This window comes from Leptidea sinapis, chromosome 44, assembly GCF_905404315.1.
Source record: "Leptidea sinapis chromosome 44, ilLepSina1.1, whole genome shotgun sequence".
Classification (NCBI taxonomy): domain Eukaryota; kingdom Metazoa; phylum Arthropoda; class Insecta; order Lepidoptera; family Pieridae; genus Leptidea; species Leptidea sinapis.
In genome coordinates, this window is record NC_066308.1 from 6,651,011 (window position 1) to 6,672,699 (window position 21,689).

General features: G+C 34.6%; 1 protein-coding gene across 3 annotated transcripts in view; it reads right to left on the reverse strand.

Annotated features, from left to right (window-relative positions):
• The window catches only part of LOC126977221 (solute carrier family 12 member 4), a 477,718-nt gene that overhangs the window by 25,579 nt on the left and 430,450 nt on the right, over window positions 1–21,689 (reverse strand). For all 3 annotated transcript variants that reach the window (XM_050825936.1, XM_050825935.1, XM_050825934.1), the window contains one exon: window positions 9,028–9,098. In XM_050825936.1, coding sequence (XP_050681893.1) covers window positions 9,028–9,098 — 71 coding nt within the window. The remainder of the gene's footprint in view (window positions 1–9,027; window positions 9,099–21,689) is intronic.

Sequence of the window (21,689 nt, forward strand, 5' to 3'; positions counted from 1 at the left end):
TGTTTATGTAAGGACTACCGGTTACAGTTACACTAAAAGTAAGCTTATTATAAGTAAATGTCTAAACATAACTGTAAGTGCACTGAATATAGGTGCCACAGCATGCAAATGAAGTAAAAAATATTAATTATATAAGTTCATGTAGTTCAAAACTTTATTTTTTATATTTATGAACATAGTCTAGATACAGGTGAGTTTATTTTCAGATTAGTACGATCTAACGACAAACGCAAAAGACCCAAGAGTTTATATAGTAGTTAATGAGAAACTCTATAAGTGAAAGATTTAAGCAACATAAAAAAATTAAAACTTTCGTGAGACATTCTCAACTAATTTATTAATACGGCTTTACTCACGATTTATCCGAGTAGGTACCGACTAGTTTATCACATCCACAGTGTACGAAAATTAGACAATAACCCTCGGCAGTGGCAGAGCAAGCCACGTCACATTATATTAGGTAACTTTCATCCATAATAAACTGTAAAAATATTTCACGACTGAGATCCAATCCTCGAATCTTGCGGTGTTTCGGCTTCGCAATCACAATGATTCAACCACTGGTCCAATGACCGTATATCATTAAGTTGAAATAGTCGAACTATAATTAGTTAGAAGTATAAATCTTTCATCCGTAATTTCAACGTCTGTCTTACGAATTTTCGATCAGGCCACGTGTCCTGACGCGAGTTAAACATTTTAAAAGTGCTCAACGCCGCTAATGAAGTTTTCACTTCAAAAATATAATACGCGTTAAAGACCACGGGACGCAGCTATCAATATGAACTCCCAAACAAAAGAGGTTCTTGAGAAATGAGTTTCAATAGAATTTTAGGGTAATACAAAATCGAAATGTAGGCAAGGAAAACCGATAAAGCTGAACTCATCAAAGGTGTACTTAAGAACGTAAATTTTCGAGTAGACTTGACCTCAAACGTCATTCCTTTTCATATTGACGAAGCTCTTATCCGGCCTTCTTTCGCGAAATCAACCTTGGCTGAAGGGTGCTCAACTACCAATGTCAAACAACATTCCACCATCAGAAGAGATTGAAATAATAACGAAATAAAAGAACTTATTAAGAGTACAATGTACAATATCTTTGTGTTGTTAAGGCTGGGTTGCAACTAACTTTAGCAATAACAAACTTGTTAAAGTACCGGCTAAGCAAAAATGTGTTGCACCTTTAGACAATTTTTATATTATGACTTCATAGCCCTAGATAATTCATACGTCTAGATAGAGTCTGTTGCTGTTAGACAACTGATAAAAAACACGGAAGGAATATTAGTTTAGTGTGCGTGACAAGCTACATCTTTCACACGCGATTTGCATGACACTTTGTTTTGGTGTGCGTGAGTTGTTGAAAATAGAGGTTAACAGTTCGCCGCTATCATTATGTACATGAATGAAACTTTTTGACACTTTTCTAAAAATTATGACGAAATCGCAGTGGCACATGGCTGAAAACCCGTTTTAATTCTACAGGATGTTACATTTAGAGCCCTTCTGACATACTCCAGACCTGGCTCCAACCAACTATAAATTTACCACGATTTGGTTTTTTTTCATATTAAAAAAATCGAAGAAGTAATACAAAATGAATTTAAAGATTTTGTCAGTGTGCGTGCATTCCTCAAAATAGATGTTAGTTCTAAATTATATTCTATCTAGACGTATAAATGATCTAAGTTTATAACTTTAACTGCTAACCGTAATCGTCGTATATTCGCTGGTTAAAGCTATTGTTAATGTTAAATAGCTAAATCGACCTGTCAAAAGTTTCAAATAAATATTCGATATTGACATTTCAGTTTTTAACTTTAAGTTTACCAAGGGAGAAGATGGTGTAACACATTCCTCAGTCTATGTTAAAGTAAGTTACTGTTAACGTTATATTTTATTCAAAACTTAACTATAACAGCTAATATAATAGAACACAGCCTTAGTATTGAATCTATTGCTTTCCATAAATAAACCATATTTCAATTCAGAAGTCTTTTCGGCGTTTGGAATTCCAACAAATATTGTCGCTATTGGATACAGTCTCAGGTAACTTGATGAATATTTTATTTTGCAGAACTCACTATGGACTACAAGTTAACTGAATTAAGAAGGTTACTTTCATGTATTTAAGTGTATTAAAGTAAACGAAGCAGAAAGCATGAAAGGGACAAAGTACTTTGTGGCCGCTATCCCAAGAAATCGCCAAAATAGCGCATAATTGAAACAATTTCATGACGGTTTATATAAAGTTTATATTTTTACAAAAAATGATTATATTCTACAGAATATGAGAAAAAAATTATTTTTGTCTATTTTATACATTTCTATTTTAAAAATCACCAAAATACCCCTAACTTTTACAGTTGGAGCCCTGCTAAGCATTCAATGTAGATAAAAATTGAAAAAATATCTCCAATCAATCTCCAACTTGAATAAATATCTCCAACCAATCTCCAACTTGAATAAATATCTCCAACCAATCTCCAACTTGAATAAATATCTCCAATCAATCTCCAACTTAAATAAATATCTCCAACCAATCTCCAACTTGAATAAAAATATGTATTAAAGTTTCATTAAAGGTTTAAAATAAATAAAGACAAACTTCACTATCAAGTAAAACGGTAATGGCTGTAATAAAAGTTCTTAGCAGATAACCTTCTTAATTAACGCTACCTTCACATAAATTTTACCGCAAAAGCCTTTATAGTCTTAATATTCTCGTTTCGTAGCGAACCTATTAGAGTTCCGGCTGTTGTTCTTTTTATAATCGCTTATAAAATGCTCACAGAATACCTTTATTTATTTACAGTGTGTGTGGATGACGCAGCTACTGTATTCAATAACTTTTGTTTTGTATTAATTAAGATTTACTTTTTTGACTTACTCGTGTAAAGCATTGACTATTTGACGTTTGAGTATGTTTGTTGCATCACTTTACATATTACCAGTGGGAGGCTGCTTTGCACAGGAAGCCGACTAAATTATGGGTATCACAACGGCGCCTATTTCTGCCGTGAAGCAGTAATGTCTCAACATTACTGTGTTTCGGTCTGAAGGGCGCCGTAGCTAGTGAAATTACTGGGCAAATGAGACTGAACATCTGATGTCTCAAGGTGACAAGCGCAAATGTAGTGGCGCTCAGAATTTTTGGGTTTTTCAAGTATCCTGAACGGCACTGCATTGTAATGGGTAGGGCGTATCAATTACCATCAGCTGAACGTCCTGCTCGTCTCGTCCCTTATTTTCATAAAAAAAATTTAAGAATTGAAATGAAACGATTAAAATGTAAGTCTTGATTTAAAAGAGTGGCAATGAGTTTTTTACTATGTGTCATTAGTAATACCGCTCAAAAGTATGAAAACTACATTATGGGTATCGTATCTGAGATTCTCGAGGGTGCAGAGAACGATTTTGTGATCATTTTTGAAATCCAAGATGGCCGCCGCTCAAAAGTATGAAAACTCCATTATGGGTATCGTATCCGAGGTTCTCGAGGGTGCTGAGAACGATTTTGTTATCATTTTTCAAATCCAAGATGGCCGCCGTGCAAGATTATGATCACAAAAATATAACTATATTATGGGTATCGATTCCGAGGTTCTCGAGGTGCAGAGAACAATTTTGTGATCATTTTTCAAATCCAAGATGGCCGCCGCTCAAAAGTATGAAAACTACATTATGGGTATCGTATCCGAGGTTCTCGAGGGTGCTGAGAACGATTTTGTTATCATTTTTCAAATCCAAGATGGCCGCCGTGCAAGATTATGATCACAAAAATATGGGTATCGTATCCGAGGTTCTCGAGAGAGCACAGAACGATTTTGTGATCATTTTTGAAATCCAAGATGGCCGCCGCTCAAAATTATGATAACTACATTATGGGTATCGTATCTGAGATTCTCGAGGGTGCAGAGAACGATTTTGTGATCATTTTTGAAATCCAAGATGGCCGCCGCTCAAAATTATGATAACTACATTATGGGTATCGTATCCGAGGTTCTTGAGGGTGCAGAGAACGATTTTGTGATCATTTTTCAAATCCAAGATGGCCGCCACTCAAAAGTATGATGACTACATTATGGGTATCGTATCAGAGGTTCTCGAGTGTGCTGAGAACGATTTTGTGATCATTTTTCAAATCCAAGATGGCCGCCGCACAAAATTATGATTTCAGCAATATGGATATCGTGTCCGAGATTCTCGAGGGTGCAGAGAACGATTTTGTGAGCATTTTTCAACCCAACCCTTTACGAAGTAGCAGTAGATACAATAAATTTTTTTTCGATATTCATAATTGTCATTTCTGTGACCTACACGAATAAAGTGATTATGATTTGATTTGTTCATTTTAAATATAAGTAGGTTTATTCTAATATAATGAAAATAATAAATTACTGTTTTTGTGTGCTAGAGAACAATTAATGACTATGAAAACAATTTTGGAAAAATAATGATTCGCTATTTTCAGCTTCATTTTGAAGTTAAAATATAAAAAAATATACAGTCCACTTGGCAATATCCTCTTTTGAAGTCGGTAAAAGATAAATTTGATTCCATTACGTCATAATCTTTGACTGTGGTTAGATAAAGAGATGTTCTTATATAATATGAATTTTAGAATATAAACCACCCGTGAAAACTTATTTAACTAATGGTGGACACAGCATTCAAACACGTTACGTGGTTAAAGAAAGGTTCTTGTAAGAGGTCACTCGTCGAACCCAACTCGGATGGGCACCGGTCGGGAAGCTCCGTAAAATCTTCTCGTACCAAATACCACAGTGTCTGAAGACGAAGGTTTTCAACCTGTGTGTGTTGCCAGTGATGACTTACGGTACGCAAACATGGTCGCTAATTATGGGCCTGATGAGAAAGCTTAGGAGAGGGCTGTGCTCGGACTTTCCATGCGAGATCGAATCAGAAATGAGGAGATCCATAGAGGAACTAGTCACCGTCATAGCCCAAATGATTGCGAAACTGAAGTGGCAGTGGGCAGGGCACATAGATCGATGGACAGATGGCGGTGGCGCAGAAAAGTCCTCGAATGTCGACCACGTACCGGAAGACGCAATGTTAGTAGGCCACAAGATCATCCCACAAGATGGACCAACGATCTAGTTAAGATTGCCGGACTACGATGGATGAGGGCAGTGCAGGACCGGTCGCCGTGAAGATCTTTGGTCTTCCGGCTGATGATGATGATGACGTGGTTAAAGAGGAGTTAGCGGATATACAGATGACGAATATATATGTATTTCAAAACAGTAATGTCAAGATAACTTTATCAATCGTTTCTTAACATTAATAATGCTACAATGGTTAATGCTCCGAGACCACTACGAGCTACGTTCGATCGCTACGACGCTACGGAAAACGAAATCCAATAATGCGCCCGATTTATTTCGATTTCGTCTCCAAGTTAATCTCAACCTTAAATTGCCTTTCCGACCACCGTAATTTAAATATACGTACAGCTTTATCTTGTTTATATTATTCCTGATACCTGATAGGTATTACGGAGATTATCGCTAACCTTTGGCCCGATTTCTTGAATCTGTGTCAAGATAAAAACAGATCTTGGTCTGAAATTGAATAGTATAATACATGTTTATTTGTTTTATCTACATTCACACTATATTACTATATACCGGTTGAATAATATAAAAATATTAAACAATTTACATTATAGATCGATTATTTTTCATGGAAAATATAGAAAATGCATTCGTCATGCATTAAATACTGGGTATTAGTTCGATTTTAAATTTTAAGAAGATTTTCTCATAAAATATAACAAGTAATTATAAATTGATCAGAGATAAATAAATTCCAATTTGAATCAAATCAATTCAAATTCAAATAATGTTAATTCAAAATCACATATTGAACGTCAAAAACTACCACCCATTCAAATAAGACTGCCTCAGACCTGAGAAGAACGGGCGCAAGAAACTCAGCGGACTTTTATTTTATAAAATATATATATAGTATAGATATAATAGTATAGTCGTACAATAAACATTTATAATTAAAGAGCCTGAGGGTGTTAGCTTTATTCCCAGTCTGTGTTATCATTAAGAAAATCGCTTATGCTATAGTAACCGTTCCCACACAAACGTTTCTTAAAAATTATTTTGAATTTCGAATTACACATTTGTTTTGAGCTATTTTCCTGTTAGCCCTGTTTCACTGTGACCATCGTTATCTATTGCAGTAATGGTACCATATCAGTAAGCGCAGTTATTTACACAGACTTAGAATATACTAGCTCATATAATACCTGACAGCCTGATAATACGTGAACTGACTTAATCTTACATTAAGGATTGGTCTCCGCTGCGCTGGAAAGTTGGAACTTAATTCCTCAGGCGTAGTCGCAAAGAGCGGCAACTAATACTACGCCCAAGTGGGCTTACTCGAGCCAGTCTCGATCAATGTGTGACGTTGACGTGTCACATGTTCTGTTAAACTTTGCTAACAACTGAAACTACAATGCTGGGTTCCGTAGTAAAACTTTGTAAAAATAATACTACAAGAAATAAGAAAGACACTGGGATCACATATCATCAGTAAGTTTTTAGTATTTTATTAATTACAATGAAAAATAACACAAAGCGTGTGTTAAAATTTGTAAGATTCCATTGAGTGTCAAGATGCCACGCACACAAGCATCTAATAGTTGCCGTAATAAAATAGGTATTGTTCTTAGGTAGTGCGGTATCTTGTTGGAGCGCAGCGGAAACCAATCCTTAAGCTAAGGGCTTAATATTCAAAATACTAAGTAGCAAATTTTAAGCGGAGCTGACTCCATCATAATCGATTATAGTTACAATAGATTCACTGTAATTTTAATGATTATTTTACGGTTGTTCCCAATATTCAATGTATCTCTTACTAGAGGTAAAAATCGTAACTATCGTTGACTTTGGTAACTCACCTTAGCCGTACACGCTGTCTATCAATGGGACGACGACCAGCGATAGAAGTTTGTATGGAAATTGCAATTCACGCGTCCCAATATAAGGCGATAAGAATGACTTATATTATATAGGAACAGCTTCAGATTATTGACAGTCGAAGGTAGTATTTATCTCTATCTTTAGATAGTATATTGGGCACGGCCGTTAGTGATTTTTGTAATAATTAAGAGAAACAATCTAATTATTTATGTACCTACAGAGTCTATGTTTTGTATCTGTTGAATGCAATTACTGATTATGACAGTAATCACGACCATTATGTTCACGTAGCATCCTTACACAAACAATGAATTGAAGCACTAAAGGTGATGATGCATACAATATACGATAAGTTATACATATATTTATACAGTATATTACTTATTACTTTTTATGAAATAATTTATATAACTTCATCACGATTTATACAACATAGACGAGACGGGACGTTATCGCGAACCCACTACATTCACCTTGATAAAGGACCTCCGAATGGTCCGAAATTAGTCGGTACCCATAACGATAAATCGTGAGTAAAGCCGTATTAATAAATAACTATATTACAGTATATTATTGTAAAATACTCTACTTGAATGAAAAGAGTGGCCGTTAAGTTTCTTGTATGTTTTTCTCACGACCTCAACTTTTTATAAACATAATATGGTAAATTCAGTAATTTAAAAGAAATATTTGTAGTTACGATTCGAAAGCGCTTAGTTTAAGCCTAATTGACTAAAGTTTATTTGACTTTGACTCTATGGTGGTTATATTATTAGTGAGTGCAGTAATCCCAATACAAATTTCTTGCATTTATAAATGTTCACAAAATCATGATCGTGAATAGACGAAATATTTTGTGAGTCATATTCATACTAGCTGACACGAAAGGCGTTGTTCTGTACATAATAAATAAAATACTATTGGAACGAAGTTCCTTACGGCAGGCTTGGAAGGGATAGGGATTTTGCTGCGCGACCGAACTGAAAAAAATGTGATAGTAAAACCGTAAGAAAAAATCCGTGGAAAAAAGTGCGTGGAATAAAACCGTTAAATGAGACGTGCGCAGGCGCGACAGTCGCATACACAAGCGAGATATTATCAATATTATTATATTAATATATGATAACGATTATAGCAATATTAGAACGATTTTTTTTGCAATTTGTATCGATTCTACATTAGCCGAAGGAACTTTGTTCCTACCTGGTGTCCCTCGACACCACATAATTTTTTTTATGAATTAGTCAGTAATATTTCATAATATCAAGAATTATTTCGTATAATATGCTCCCTGTTGTAATAATGAAATTATTTCACAGCAGAACATTCAAACCATGCGTCAATAAATTGTGTCATAGAAAATATATACAAAACAAATATTGGAAAAAAAAATAAGTATGGGTCCCAAATCGAAATAAAAACTATCCTATCTTTCAAGTTGGACTAAACTGCACTCCATGAAGTAATCCCCATTAAAATCCGTTCATTAGTTAAGGAGTTCACTGGAAACAAACATCAGGGCACTGGATTTATATATTATATTTACTAGCTTTTACCCGTGACTTCATCCACGTTCAATAGTTACTTTGGGCATTTTATTTATATTTTTTGGGAAACTTTTCAAATAATTACACAATATACAAACTGCTCTTTCCGCTCTTCTATGATACAGCCGATATCCCTTGTTATTGTGGACAGTCTCTTTAATAGTATTTCTCTGTGAACTTTAATCTCCTATTTCATTACCATGTAGGTCAAAGTTTCAAAAATGCTCGAACAAATGTTTATAAATTATTTCTTATCAGGTGCCTAAATACAGTTTCATGGTTTTATCTTCGATAATGACGAATTTCCATACTACCTGCCATCCCCTATTTCAATCCCTCCATTTTTTTGCAATAAATAGCCTATGTCCTATTTCAAGCTCTATCTCTGTACTAAATTTTTTTAAATTCAGTTCGGTGGCTTAGGCGTGAAAGCGTAACAAACTTACATTCACATCTTTAATATTAGTAGGGATATATATTTCATAAATAAATTGATGTTTACAAATACTCACATGATACAAATACAAGTTGGTGTCGCAGGCTTTGTCCTTTTCCTTCGGCAGGCCATGGTCGTCGGTGTCACCTGAGAAAAATATATAATTCTTAAGTATATTTCATAACCAAAAACATATAAAAAATATTTTTGTGCATCTTCTTAAGGTTCATCATCATAATTTCAGTTGGAAGACGTCCACTGCTGGACAAAGGCCTCCCACAAAGATTTTAACAACAAACAAACAAACATATTTTTATTTCGTAGCTAAATTGCATTACACTTGAAATATGTAATTTTTTCTTTCAGCTCGTTCGGAAGGCAGATTTCCTTAGAAGAGAACGAGCAAGAAACTCTAAGGTTGCTCTTTTCAAAACAGAATGATATTACAGATTCTTATTTTCAATTTAATTTTACAAATCATTTCAATTACAATATATGCAAAGTAATGCAACAAAATACACAAACTTCAATAACTAAATGCCTTACACGAGTAAGTCAAAAAAATGTAAATTAATAAGTAAAAACATGATTGCCATGACGATCAGTCCTGCGCTGCCCTCATCCAACGTATTCCGGTGATCTTGAACAGGTTCGTCGGCCACTACTTCTTCCGGTATGTGGTCGCCATTCGAGGACTATATTGCCCCAACAGACATCTGTCCGTCGAGCTCTGTGCCTTGCCCACTGCCACTTCAGTTTCGCAATCATTTGGGCTATGTCGGTAACATTGGTTCTCCTACGGATCTCCTCATTTCTGATTCGATCATAAGGTTTACAGGATATAGTTATTTGTGGTATTTAACCTGATCCATTGAATATTGGTATCGTTTTCACGTCTTGCTACAAGAAATAAGAAAGACACTGGGATCACATATCATCAATAAGTATTTAATATTTTACTAGCTGACCCAGCAAGATTCTCACACCTACCAAACATATCGTACTACAATTATTGTATTCGATTGCCATCTTGCAACCCTATATCGGTTTGGTGGATGGAACAGAATAATATAAAAATCGTGATACAAAAATAGTAATAGATCGTAGATAGAGTATTTTCATTAAATAAACCAAAAGCTATATAATTACATCAATTAATTTAAGAGGCAAAACTGAACTGTTGCTCCCAATGAAATAAAACCTTTTTAAATTTTGTAAAACAGCCCAACAGTTTATTTTAATTACGATTTAAGCCGATAAACGAATACCAATGATTGCTTTTCAAACGAAATTGCAAATGATTTCCCGAATCCAACAGCGATCAACGTCACTAAGTATTATGTGTATTCGCCAAACGTTTTTTTAAATTAATTAATCTGTTATGTAATTTGTTATACACGCTTTGATCTCGACGTCACACAAAAATGACAAACAAAGAAAGAAGTATTTAATATTTAAAAAAATAAAGATATTTTATCTTAATATGTATAAATTACGTGACACGTTGTTTGTCCGCGGTGGACTCCTAAACTAATGAACGGATTTTAATGGGGATTACTTCATCGAGTGCAGTTTAGTGCAACTTGAGAGATAGGATAGTTTTTATTTGGATTTGAGACCCATAATTGTTTTTAATTCCAATATTTGTTTTGTATGGACATATTTTCTATAAGAGAATTTATTGACGTACGGTTTGACAGTTCTGCTGTGAAACAATTTCATTATAACAACAGGGAGCATATTTTACGAAATAATTCTTGTGGTTATGAAATATTATTGACAAATTCATAAAAAATCTGTATTTTATTTATTATGTACAGAACGAACTAGTAGTATAAATAAGTTATTATGTTATATCACTTTAAAACATAAAAAAATGGGGTTGAGCAGGTTATCAACTGTAAATTAGATCCTGTATATGAAGCCACAACCTGAGATTTGAACAAGGCAAACAAGCTTTATCAACGATACGTCACTCGAACGGTTGGCTCAGTTGCGTTCGCACGGAACGCGAGAGGTCGCAGGTTCGAGTCCCGCATCGTTCATATTTTATTTTTGTAATACAGAAGTTTGATTTAGTCATTAAAACAAACATTCACATTGAACATACAAACGTTTGCATCTTACGGGATACGAAATATATATATGTAAGTATCACTTTCTTACTACTAACAAATTCTGATAGTAATTATTTGAAAGATCTAATGTTCAATAAAATCCTTAGTAAAAAATAATTGCATATTTTTATACAATCTAATTAATTAGTCTAACAGTTATAAATATTGTTATTTTTTTGGAAGCGGTGTCCTCCCGCTGCGGCCCCACCCTCGCCTTGTCACGTTGGGCGTGCGACACAAGCGCATCTCGAATGCGACCACACGGGAAGCACAAACTTTCAAATAAAAAAACAATTATCAAAATCGGTTCAAGCAGTCGAAAATTCTGAGGTAACAAACATAATAAAAACACCCGACGAATTGAGAACCTCATTTTTCGAAATAGGTTAAAACATTCTACTAAAACAAATTAATATTAATAATAAATCTCAGAACTCCTAAGATAATGAACAGAACAGTTCAAAATTAAGGCGTGCAATATAAAATAACGGAAGGAATATGAATTTAAATCGTTTGAACGAAACTCGGAAACAATCCTTCATCAAGTCAAAGTTTAATTGCAGAACTGTCTTGATAGATGTAATGACGAAGTTGGCAAGTAGCCTCAGACAAGTTACAGAATTGGTTGTGAAGTTGCTACTGTTGTAAGTAGCAAGTATTCGTTACGAAACTCGAAGTTACGCTCCGGCTTACAATTTAAACTTTATCGGCCTTACAAATAAACTTGGTATAACGGTATATGTGACAATAAACAAAGAATATGCAAAATGCTTACAATATCGTTGACAACACTGTCAATACAATGATAATTCTGAAGTTTTCCGAATGTCAATCAGCCTTGCAAATAAACGCGTGAAACGTTATACGTCCGAATAAACCAATATTAAGCAAAATGTCTTTTTCTATTTAAGAGGGGGCAAGCGGACAAGAGGCACACGGGATGGGGAGAGGTGAGGCAACCACCCATGGACATCCGCAACAATAGGTCAAGAAATGCGTTGCCAGCCTTTTAGGTGGGAGTATGCTTTTTTCTTGAAGTTCCCTAAGTCGTATCTGTTCGGGAAAACGGCAGTCGGTAATTGATCCCACAAAGTAGCTACTTTGTGCGAGGCAAGAAATTTCGAACAAAACGCGCGGTTGTGGAATGCCAGACGTCTACGTGATGCGGGTGGTACTTTGCACGTAATGCCCGGTGGTGGAATTCGGCCGCTGGAATAAACCCGAACAGCTCCTCTGAGCACTCCCCGTGATAAAGAAGAAGAAATAGAAGATTCAGAGAGAAACCACATGTCTATTTGTACACAATATGCATATTCTTTGTTTATTCTCAGTTATAACTATTCATTATACAAATGAATTATACCGAGTTCATTTGTAAGGTCGATAAATGTTGAATTCAGGAATCCAATGGAACTCTGAGAGAGAAGAAGCGGCACAAGAAACTCTCCCAGCATTCTTTTCTTGCGCTGTTTTTTATAAAATAATCTTATTAAGGTCCAGGCTGTCGGATCACTTAGATATTCAGCTGTGGAGCTGTGATTTACGATAGAGCGAACACAACATTTAATTTATTTATAGATAATGCCTGAACAGTGGCTGGGAGTTTATTATAAAAGTGTATACATTTACCATTAAAGCTATTATGTATCTTATGAAGCCGACTAGAATTTGTTACAAGCAATCCCTTACTTCTAGTGTTATAATAATGAAAATTACTATTAAGAGCAAAAAGGTGACGATTTTTGTGAACGTATTTTTTCACTAATGTACATTCATTGTCAGTTGAATGTCTTGGTTGTGTCGTCACGTATTCTTATAATAAATATAGAATAAATAATATAATAATATATAATATTGACACACTTTTTTACACAAATTATCTTGACCCAAGTTAAGCATATATAGCCTGTGTTATGGGTTACAAGACAACGATATATTTAATACAATATACTTACTTAAATATACATAAATTCATATAAACATACATAAATACATTTAAACATCCATGACTCGGAAACAAACATCCATATTCATCATATAAATGTTTGCACCTACCGGGATTCGAACCCGGGACCTCTAGCTTAGTAGGTAGGATCGCTAACCACTCGGCTATACAGAATATCTCGTGTGTACCTCATAGCCACATGAGCGAATTTAATAATAATGCTATCAAACAGAAAAAACAAATAAAAGGCAAACATAAACTTGTTATGCCAACTACTCGGTTAAATCGAGTTAGTAAGTGTTTTGTTGGGCGATGTAGAAGCTTTTACAACATTATGTACAAATAACATATGTTACGAAATTCTGGATAATTGTTAAAACGTCATTGTGGAAAAGGTTAATATAATTATTTATTTATTTACCAGTGGGAGGCTCCTTAGCAACCGATGCCGGCTAGATTATGGGTACCACAACGGCGCCTATTCCTGCCGTAAAGCAGTAATGTGTAAGCATAGTTGTATTTTGGTCTGAAGGATGCCGTAGCTAGTGAAATTACTGGGCAAATGAGACTTAACATCTTATGCCTCAAGCCGACGAGCGCAATTGTAGTGCAGAATTTTTGGGTTTTTCAATAATCAATGAAATGTAATGGGCAGGACATTCAGCTGCCCATTACAATGCAAATGCTATGGCGCTCTTCAGACCGAAACACAGTACTGCTTCACGGCAGAAATAGGCGCCGTAGACCCATAATCGGGTTCCGTAGCAGCAAGTAACATAATATAAAATTTATATAGAAAGGAAAATAATATTTAATTATTTCAATGGAAAAGGCAAAAAATCATAGAGTGCAAATGAGCTCTCATCATTTATATGTATTAAAAATAAACGACTTAGTACTCATTTAAACCAATTTACGGTGGAAGTTTGCATCATATATTTTTAGTGAAACCTCAATATCATTTTTGAAGACCTATCCATAGATGACCGAACGCGAATGGGTTTGATGAAAAAATTTTTTGAGTTTCAGTTCTACGTATAAGAACCCCCAAAATTTATTGTTTATTCCTATTATGTGTTATGTATTAATACGGTTCACAGAATACACCTGCTTACCAAGTTGCATTAGTATAGTTCTTATAGTTTTGGAAAAAAGTGGCTGTGACATACACTGACAGACAGACAGGCATGACGAATTTATAAGGGTTCCGTGGTTTGCCATTTGGTTACGGAACCCTAAAAAGTAATAACATAATAAATATAATAACGGAAATAGCGCGTTTCGCTGATTTTCATTTAAACATAAAATCATTACTCTCGATGTGGAAAGCGGCGCCTTCATCAGTCACATATACACTTATCTTATTCATATTCATATGTCAAATCAAGCTTCATATCACTCGGAGGAAATTCCATTAGCTATGTAATGACGTTATAACACCGCACAGACGATGTATATATTGGCAATTAATCATACTCAATCACGATATAAGCGTTCATGGAAAGTCAGTCCTTGTATAAAGAGGATTCATGTGGGAAAACAAAAATGCAATTTCTTTCTTAATAAATAAAAAGCTAAACACATATTCACACACAAACACACAACACACACCCAAAAAAAAGGCATAAAAGACATTTGTTTTCTTAAAATTGATTCCTATAGAATTCTTTTCGATGTCATTTATTTTATATTTATAAAATAATCATAATCTAGCCCCAGGCTGTCGGATCACTTAGATGTTCAGCTGTGGTGTAGTAGGATTTACGACAGAGCCATTTATTTATAGATAATGCCTGGCAGTGGCTGGAACTTTATTATAAAGGTGTATACATTTACCTTTAAAGCTATTATGTATCTTGTGAAGCCTACTAGAATTCTTTACAAGCAATCTCTTATTTCTAGTGTTTTAATAATGAATAGAGTGTTTTAATAATTGAATATCACTATTAAGAGCAAAACCGTGACCATTTTTGTGAACGTATATTAAATTTTCATAAATGTACTGACAATGAACAGTCAAAATATTTATTTTTTTAAATTTTTCTTTGAGTTACTGTCTATAACCAAGCTGATATATAGCACGAAAAGCTCTCTTTTGCAGAGCAAGCACTATTTCAATTATTAATGTCAGCAGTATGACCCCACAGTAAATTATATTTTTTACTGTGGTGTCATACAAACGAGCGTACGTATATATAAAATAGTTATTATTGTCATCATTAGGTATAGCCATCAATGTTAGTTACCTCCAAATATGTTGGAGTTTGTTTTCTTTGACATTTTACATTGCACATCTGGGAATAGACTGAGCCCCATGTTACGGGCTGTCCTAGTTTGGGGTCGTGGGTAATTTTAAGCAAAATATTATTTTCTTTATGCAACAAATAAAAAATTATCATTATTATTATAATATTACATAACCGCGCAATAAAGCACAGTTATATGGTGAATTTTGTAGCTTTTGTTTGTTAAAAAAAAATGGAATTTTCTAATAATGTTAATTGAGTGTCTAGACAATTATATTCTCTATATAATTTTTAACCAGTGGGAGACTCCTTTGCACCGGATGACGGCTAGATTATGGGTATCATAACGGCGTCTATTTCTGCCGTGAAGTAGTAATGTGTAAGCATTACTGTGTTTGGTCTGAAGGGAAATTACTGCCGACTACTGAAATAAAAGCCGGCCACTTATGATTTTTTTACGACAATAAATTTGGTAAGTGACACGCTCTGCCCATTACAATACAGTGCCGCTCAGATTCTTAAAAAACCCAACAATTCTAAGCGGCACTACAATTGCACTCGTTTCTTTGGGACATAAGATGTTAAGTCTCATTTGCCCAGTAATTTCACTAGTATCGGCGCCTTTCAGACCGAAACACAATAATGCTTACACATTACTGCTTCACGGCAGAAGAAGGCGCTGTTGTAGTGACCATCATCTACCAACCATCCCGTGCAAAGAAGCCTCCTAGGCCCTTGGGCCTGGTACTTCCCTATTTTTTTTATGCGCTGGGGAATACCTCTAGTGTTGCAAGAGGCTGTGGCCGGCGGTGATCACTTATCATCGTATGATCCCCTACCCTCGTTTGTTCCCCTCTTCCATTAACAAAACAAGACAGTTCCGAAGAGCTGTTTAACCTGATACCTGTCGCCGAATTCCACCTTCGCACGACACGCCACAAGTTAGGATATCATCCCCACCATCTGGATGTGTGGCGGTCCTCCACAGTGCGATTTTCAAGGAGATTCTTCCACGTACTATAAAGCTGTGGAATGAACTTCGTTGTGCGGTGTTTCCGGGACGACACGACATGGGTACCTTCAAAAAAAGCGCGTACACCTTCCTTAAAGGCCGGCAACGCTCATGTGATTCCTCTGGTGTTGCAAGAGATTGTTGGCGGTGATCACTTGACAACAGGTGACCCGTACGCTCGTTTATCCTCCTATTCCATAAAAAAAGACATCATACAATATCAAAAGTTATTGAAAAAGTTTTAGTGTTTTGTCAGTTATAGTTGCGAACAGTATTCATTGTGAAACACGCGACGCCTCAGGGAAGGTTCTGCCACCCTGGTTAATATAATATGCACGAGGCTGCCGCTTACAAGTCAGATAAGAGGCGCACTTCAAATTATTGCAATATTTTATATTAAAAGCGCATGATGCGAGGAAATTTTAATTTAAAGAATGGCATGTATATTTTGTATTTTTTTAATATCGAATATTTATTCGCTCTGCTCTATAAACCTCATTTGCTCTAGCATAGTCTACACGAACTTTGTTGAAATAGATCCTTCGCTGAGAATATTATAAATATTATATAATTATTTTTAAAAGCTTGACCGTTAATAGTCAAATCTATCAAAATCTGTTATGTTTTAATGTTGTTTTGTTTTATGTAAGTTGCGTCATGCAAGTATGTCTGTCTATTTGTTCCAGGCTAATTTTCATAACGGTTAAGCCGTTGGATTATAGTAGTTCCCCGAAAAGTAATCTATCTATGCGAAAGGATTCGGGGGCAACCCCACGTCCATAATAAATATAAATATTTACTTATTGAAGTGAAACTTCTTTAGAATCGTTGTGATTTGAAACTTGATGAAACGAAAAAGCGAGACGATAGAGGCGCCTTGCCAGCTACTATTTATAAAACTATTATTTTGGTCACCGCGTCAAATTATAGTCTCGACAATATTGATATCCTATCCGAAGTTCTCGAGGGTGTATAGAACGAATTCTCAACGAACGAAAATTTGGGATCATTTTTGAAATCCAAGATGGCCGCCGCGCAAAATTGTTTAATTAGACAGGTGTGTGTGTGTGTGTGTGTATGTGCGAACTTGGAGAATAAGTTCCATAAGTGACAATGGGATAGTATTAAAAATATAATTTAATGTTAAAACGTTCAACATGACGAGTATTATCGAAGTAAATAGATTGTAGCTTAGAGCAGATCCAGCAGCTTGGATATAAATTCGAGATATTAGGTAGATATAAAAATAACAAAACAAAAAACTCTCCAATCAAATATGAGAACAGAAGAAATAAAAAGTTTGTACAACAATTACGAGACTTGTCCGAATGCGGCCAAACAATTCTCAATAGCGGCGACTCGAGGCGAAAGTAATAAAAATCACAAAAATCGTTCCAGCCAGCGTCCGGCGTGTGTAGTTAAAAGTTTTGTAATAAATTCAGGCCTAACTTTATTGTTCGAATATAATATTCTGTAACTTTTACTGTACTTACCAGTGGGAGGTTCCTTTGCACAGGATGCCGGCTAGATTATGGTCATTATAACAGCGCCTATTTCTGCCGTGAAAAGTAATGTTAAAGCATTATTGTGTTTCGGTCTGAAGGGCGCCGTAGCTAGTGAAATTACTGGGCAAATGAGACTTTACATCTTATGTCTCAAGGTGACGAGCGCAGTTGTAGTGCCGCTCAGAATTTTTGGGAGTGTTTGAATAATAATAATATTGACGCACTTTTACACAAATTATATTGCCTTAAACTAGGCATACCTTGACTATTGGTACAAGCCAATGATATATTTAATACAATATACTTACTTAAACATCCATAAATACATATAAACATTCATGGCTCGGAAACAAACATCCATATTCATCATATAAATGATTGCACCTACCGGGATCCGAACCCACGACCTCTAGCTTAGTAGTCAGGGTCACTAACCATTCGACTACATGTGTCGTCATTAATGTTTAAAGAATCCTGAACGGCACTGCATTGTAATGGGAGGGCGTATCAATTACCATCAGTTGAACGTTCTGCTCGTCTCGTCTTTAATGTAATAAACAAAAATCGCCTGAAGGACTCTAAACATTCTTCTTCAACAAGCCAAAGTAGAAAACAATTACGCCTTCGCAAAGTTATGAAAAGAGTAGTAAAATTGATGTGCATTTCACTTCTAGAAAGCCATTAGCGATGAGTAAAAGCTCCATACAGTCTCGAGCACTTTGGAATAACTTTCGCGTACAAGTTAGATTCCTAGGAACTTTGTTAAATAGCAGAGTGTAACACAAGTCTCTGTATCTTATGTACATGTTCTAGAAATTACTATGTATAGCGTAACTTGTATTAACTACATATTGTTACGAATAATCATTTTCAATCCGGATAACATTCAGAGATTGACATTGCTTATATTACTATAGTGCATGGATTGGAATGCTTGAATTAACATCTTATGACTCAAGGTGACGAGCGCAATTGAAGTGCCGCTTACATTTTTATAATCGACTTCAAAAAGGAGCAGGTTATCAATTCGATCGATATTTTTTTATGCATGTACACCGATTACTCTGAGATTTATGAATATTATTCTTTTGTTTGGTGCGAAATAGATGCCATTTGGTCCCATAAAATTTTTACATAGTTTGACCCAGTAGTTTTCATTTTATGAACATTTATATCAAAATTTTCGTCTACCTGGATCACATAAATGTTTTATGTGTGCGGGTTTTTTGGAGTTTTCCTTTAAGTTGATTATATATTATTATTAACTGACACTAAAATGTAAGAAATAAAAAAAAAACTACGTTTAAAAAAACTGACTTCAAAAACAAGCATTCTATTGTATTGTATGTATGTATAAGTTTCACTTTAAAAATATTATTAGAATATACCATGTATTGTAAAAACTTTATGTGACAGTGCAACGTACAACGTACTACAGTACAGTACTGTTGTACTTAAAACAAAAACAACATGGCGCGTAACTCTCGAATTGAAAAAGTCCTCCTTTTTAACTTCAGTTTAAGAATACATCTATAATACAATACGTCATGAAAGTATTCATATTAAATCACTTGAAAACAAGTTTAATTATAGTTATTTATGCAACTGTTGTGTAATAAAGGGTATTAAAACAAGAATGTGGGTTTATTATAATAGTATCACATGAGTGTTTTAATACCTAACTGTCAACAGTTACATACAAGACTTTATCTAAACCCATAATATAAATCCTCTATAAAAGATTCTGAAAGAGTTAGCTTACTGCTAACATTAATAAAGCCAGTCCTAGTAACCATTACATCATCCAAACAAGTGTTGTAATGCTGTACTGAATTTCATTACAACACTCGTTTGGATGATGTAATGGCTATTAGGAAATTGGGTGTTTTTATGTTGGCAATATGCTGTTATAGAATCTTTAATAGAGGATTTAAAGCATGGGTGTAGATAAAATAATTAAATGTCAAAGATCATTCGAATCTAAACCGCATGGAACTGTTGACATTTGAAGTGAAATTTAATTTCGAAGCGCTGTAAATATTCGTTATATATAACAATATGTATGGATCCGTCCCTACTCTGTGATATAAAACAATTTTCTCGTATAATTCAATAGAATGTACGAGAATGTCGCACGTTGACCTTTTCGCAACTCAATTGTGGACAAAATTATTTTGTTAAATGTAATTAAATTGTTACGGACTCTCGAGATATAACGTTTAATTTAAAAGTGATATAATATTTATGCCTTTAGTACTCTGAATCGGGACAAAATATAAATATTTAGGTAACAATTTTTTTTCATGACAATAAAGGACGAGACGAGCAGGACGTTCAGGTGATGGTTATTGATACGCCCTGCCCATTACTAGGTACTGCCGCTCAGGATTCTTGAAAAACCCAAAGATTCAAGCGGCACTACAATTGCGCTCGTCACCTTGAGATATAAGTTGTTAAGTCTCATTTGCCCAGTAATTTCACTAGCTACGTCGCCCTTCAGACCGAAACACAGTAATGCTTACACATTACTGTTTCCCCGCAGAAATAGTATTGGTCAAAACAGTTTTAAATAAAATTTCTCCCACTAATAAAGGGGCAAATTGACTCTTAATGTCAATCAATGTGCTAAATTGTTCTACCAAATGAGCTTTAATGGAATTTATACCGGAGTAAGTCTTGATGTAATTAGTCTTATTAAAATTATCACCAATTCATAGCACTGCATAAGTTGAGTAGAACCATAGATTAACTTAATGCCTATTTTCAGTTTTAATATTATGAGGTCGTTATAGTTAATAAATCATTGTATTTGTTGGATGCAACTACTAATTATGACAGTAATCACGACCACCATGTTCACGAAGCATCCTTACACAAACAATGAATTTGAACTCATTGTTTTCATTCTTCAACATTTAACTGTAATGTTGAAGCATCCAATATACGATAATTTATATTTATACTAATAATAATAATTCTTTAATTGTTTTCATAAAATAATTTATATTATTCAAACGCGACTCATATATTAGATGCAGCACCTTACAAACTAATTTCTTATGTATATTACAGCCATTGTAAAATACTCTATTTGATTAAAATGAGTGGCCGTTGACTTTCTTGTATGTTCTTCTCACGAGCTCAACTCTTTACAAACATATGGTAAATTCAGTAATATAAAAGAAATATTACTCGTACGAGTCAAAAATACGTCACTACAAATATATCGCTTAGCTTAAGCCTATTTGAATAAAGTTTATTTGACTTTGACTTTGAGATGGTCTATGTATATGTCCCAAAGTTATGGGACATGAAGGGAAAGTATCTTAAATATCGTAGATAGTAATAAATAGTAGATAGTAATAATAAAACAAAAAAATTAAGTATTTTAATTATGAAGTGGGTACTTATTTACAAATCATCAATGCTATCCATGGAATGATAATATCTCTACTTTTCGAACGTCGTCATCGGTAATAAATAACTTTCTTGAAATTTGACTCAAACATTACAAACATTTACGTTGTTCCTTTCTTTTAAAATACTATGTTACTTAAGAAGAGTTACTAGTTTTTGGGCATTCTTTCGATTGGCATCAAAAAAGTAGGGGGTTTTTTTTACATGTAAGTCGGTTCGAGTATCCCTTGCCGAGAGGTACCCAGACGAGGCAAATGATTTTTAGAAAATCTTTGAATGCAGAATTACTAACTTTTAAAAATAACATAAATTCTTCTTTCAGTAAAATACCCTATCTACGATATTTAAGGTACTTTCTCTTCATGTCCCATAACTTTGGGACGTCCTGTATAGAGTGTCTAAACTTATAAGTACTTGCCAAAGCGGGCCAGTTTAACGGTGATAACCAATTATATATCTTCATGGACCGTAAATTATCATCGTCAATAAATGTTAT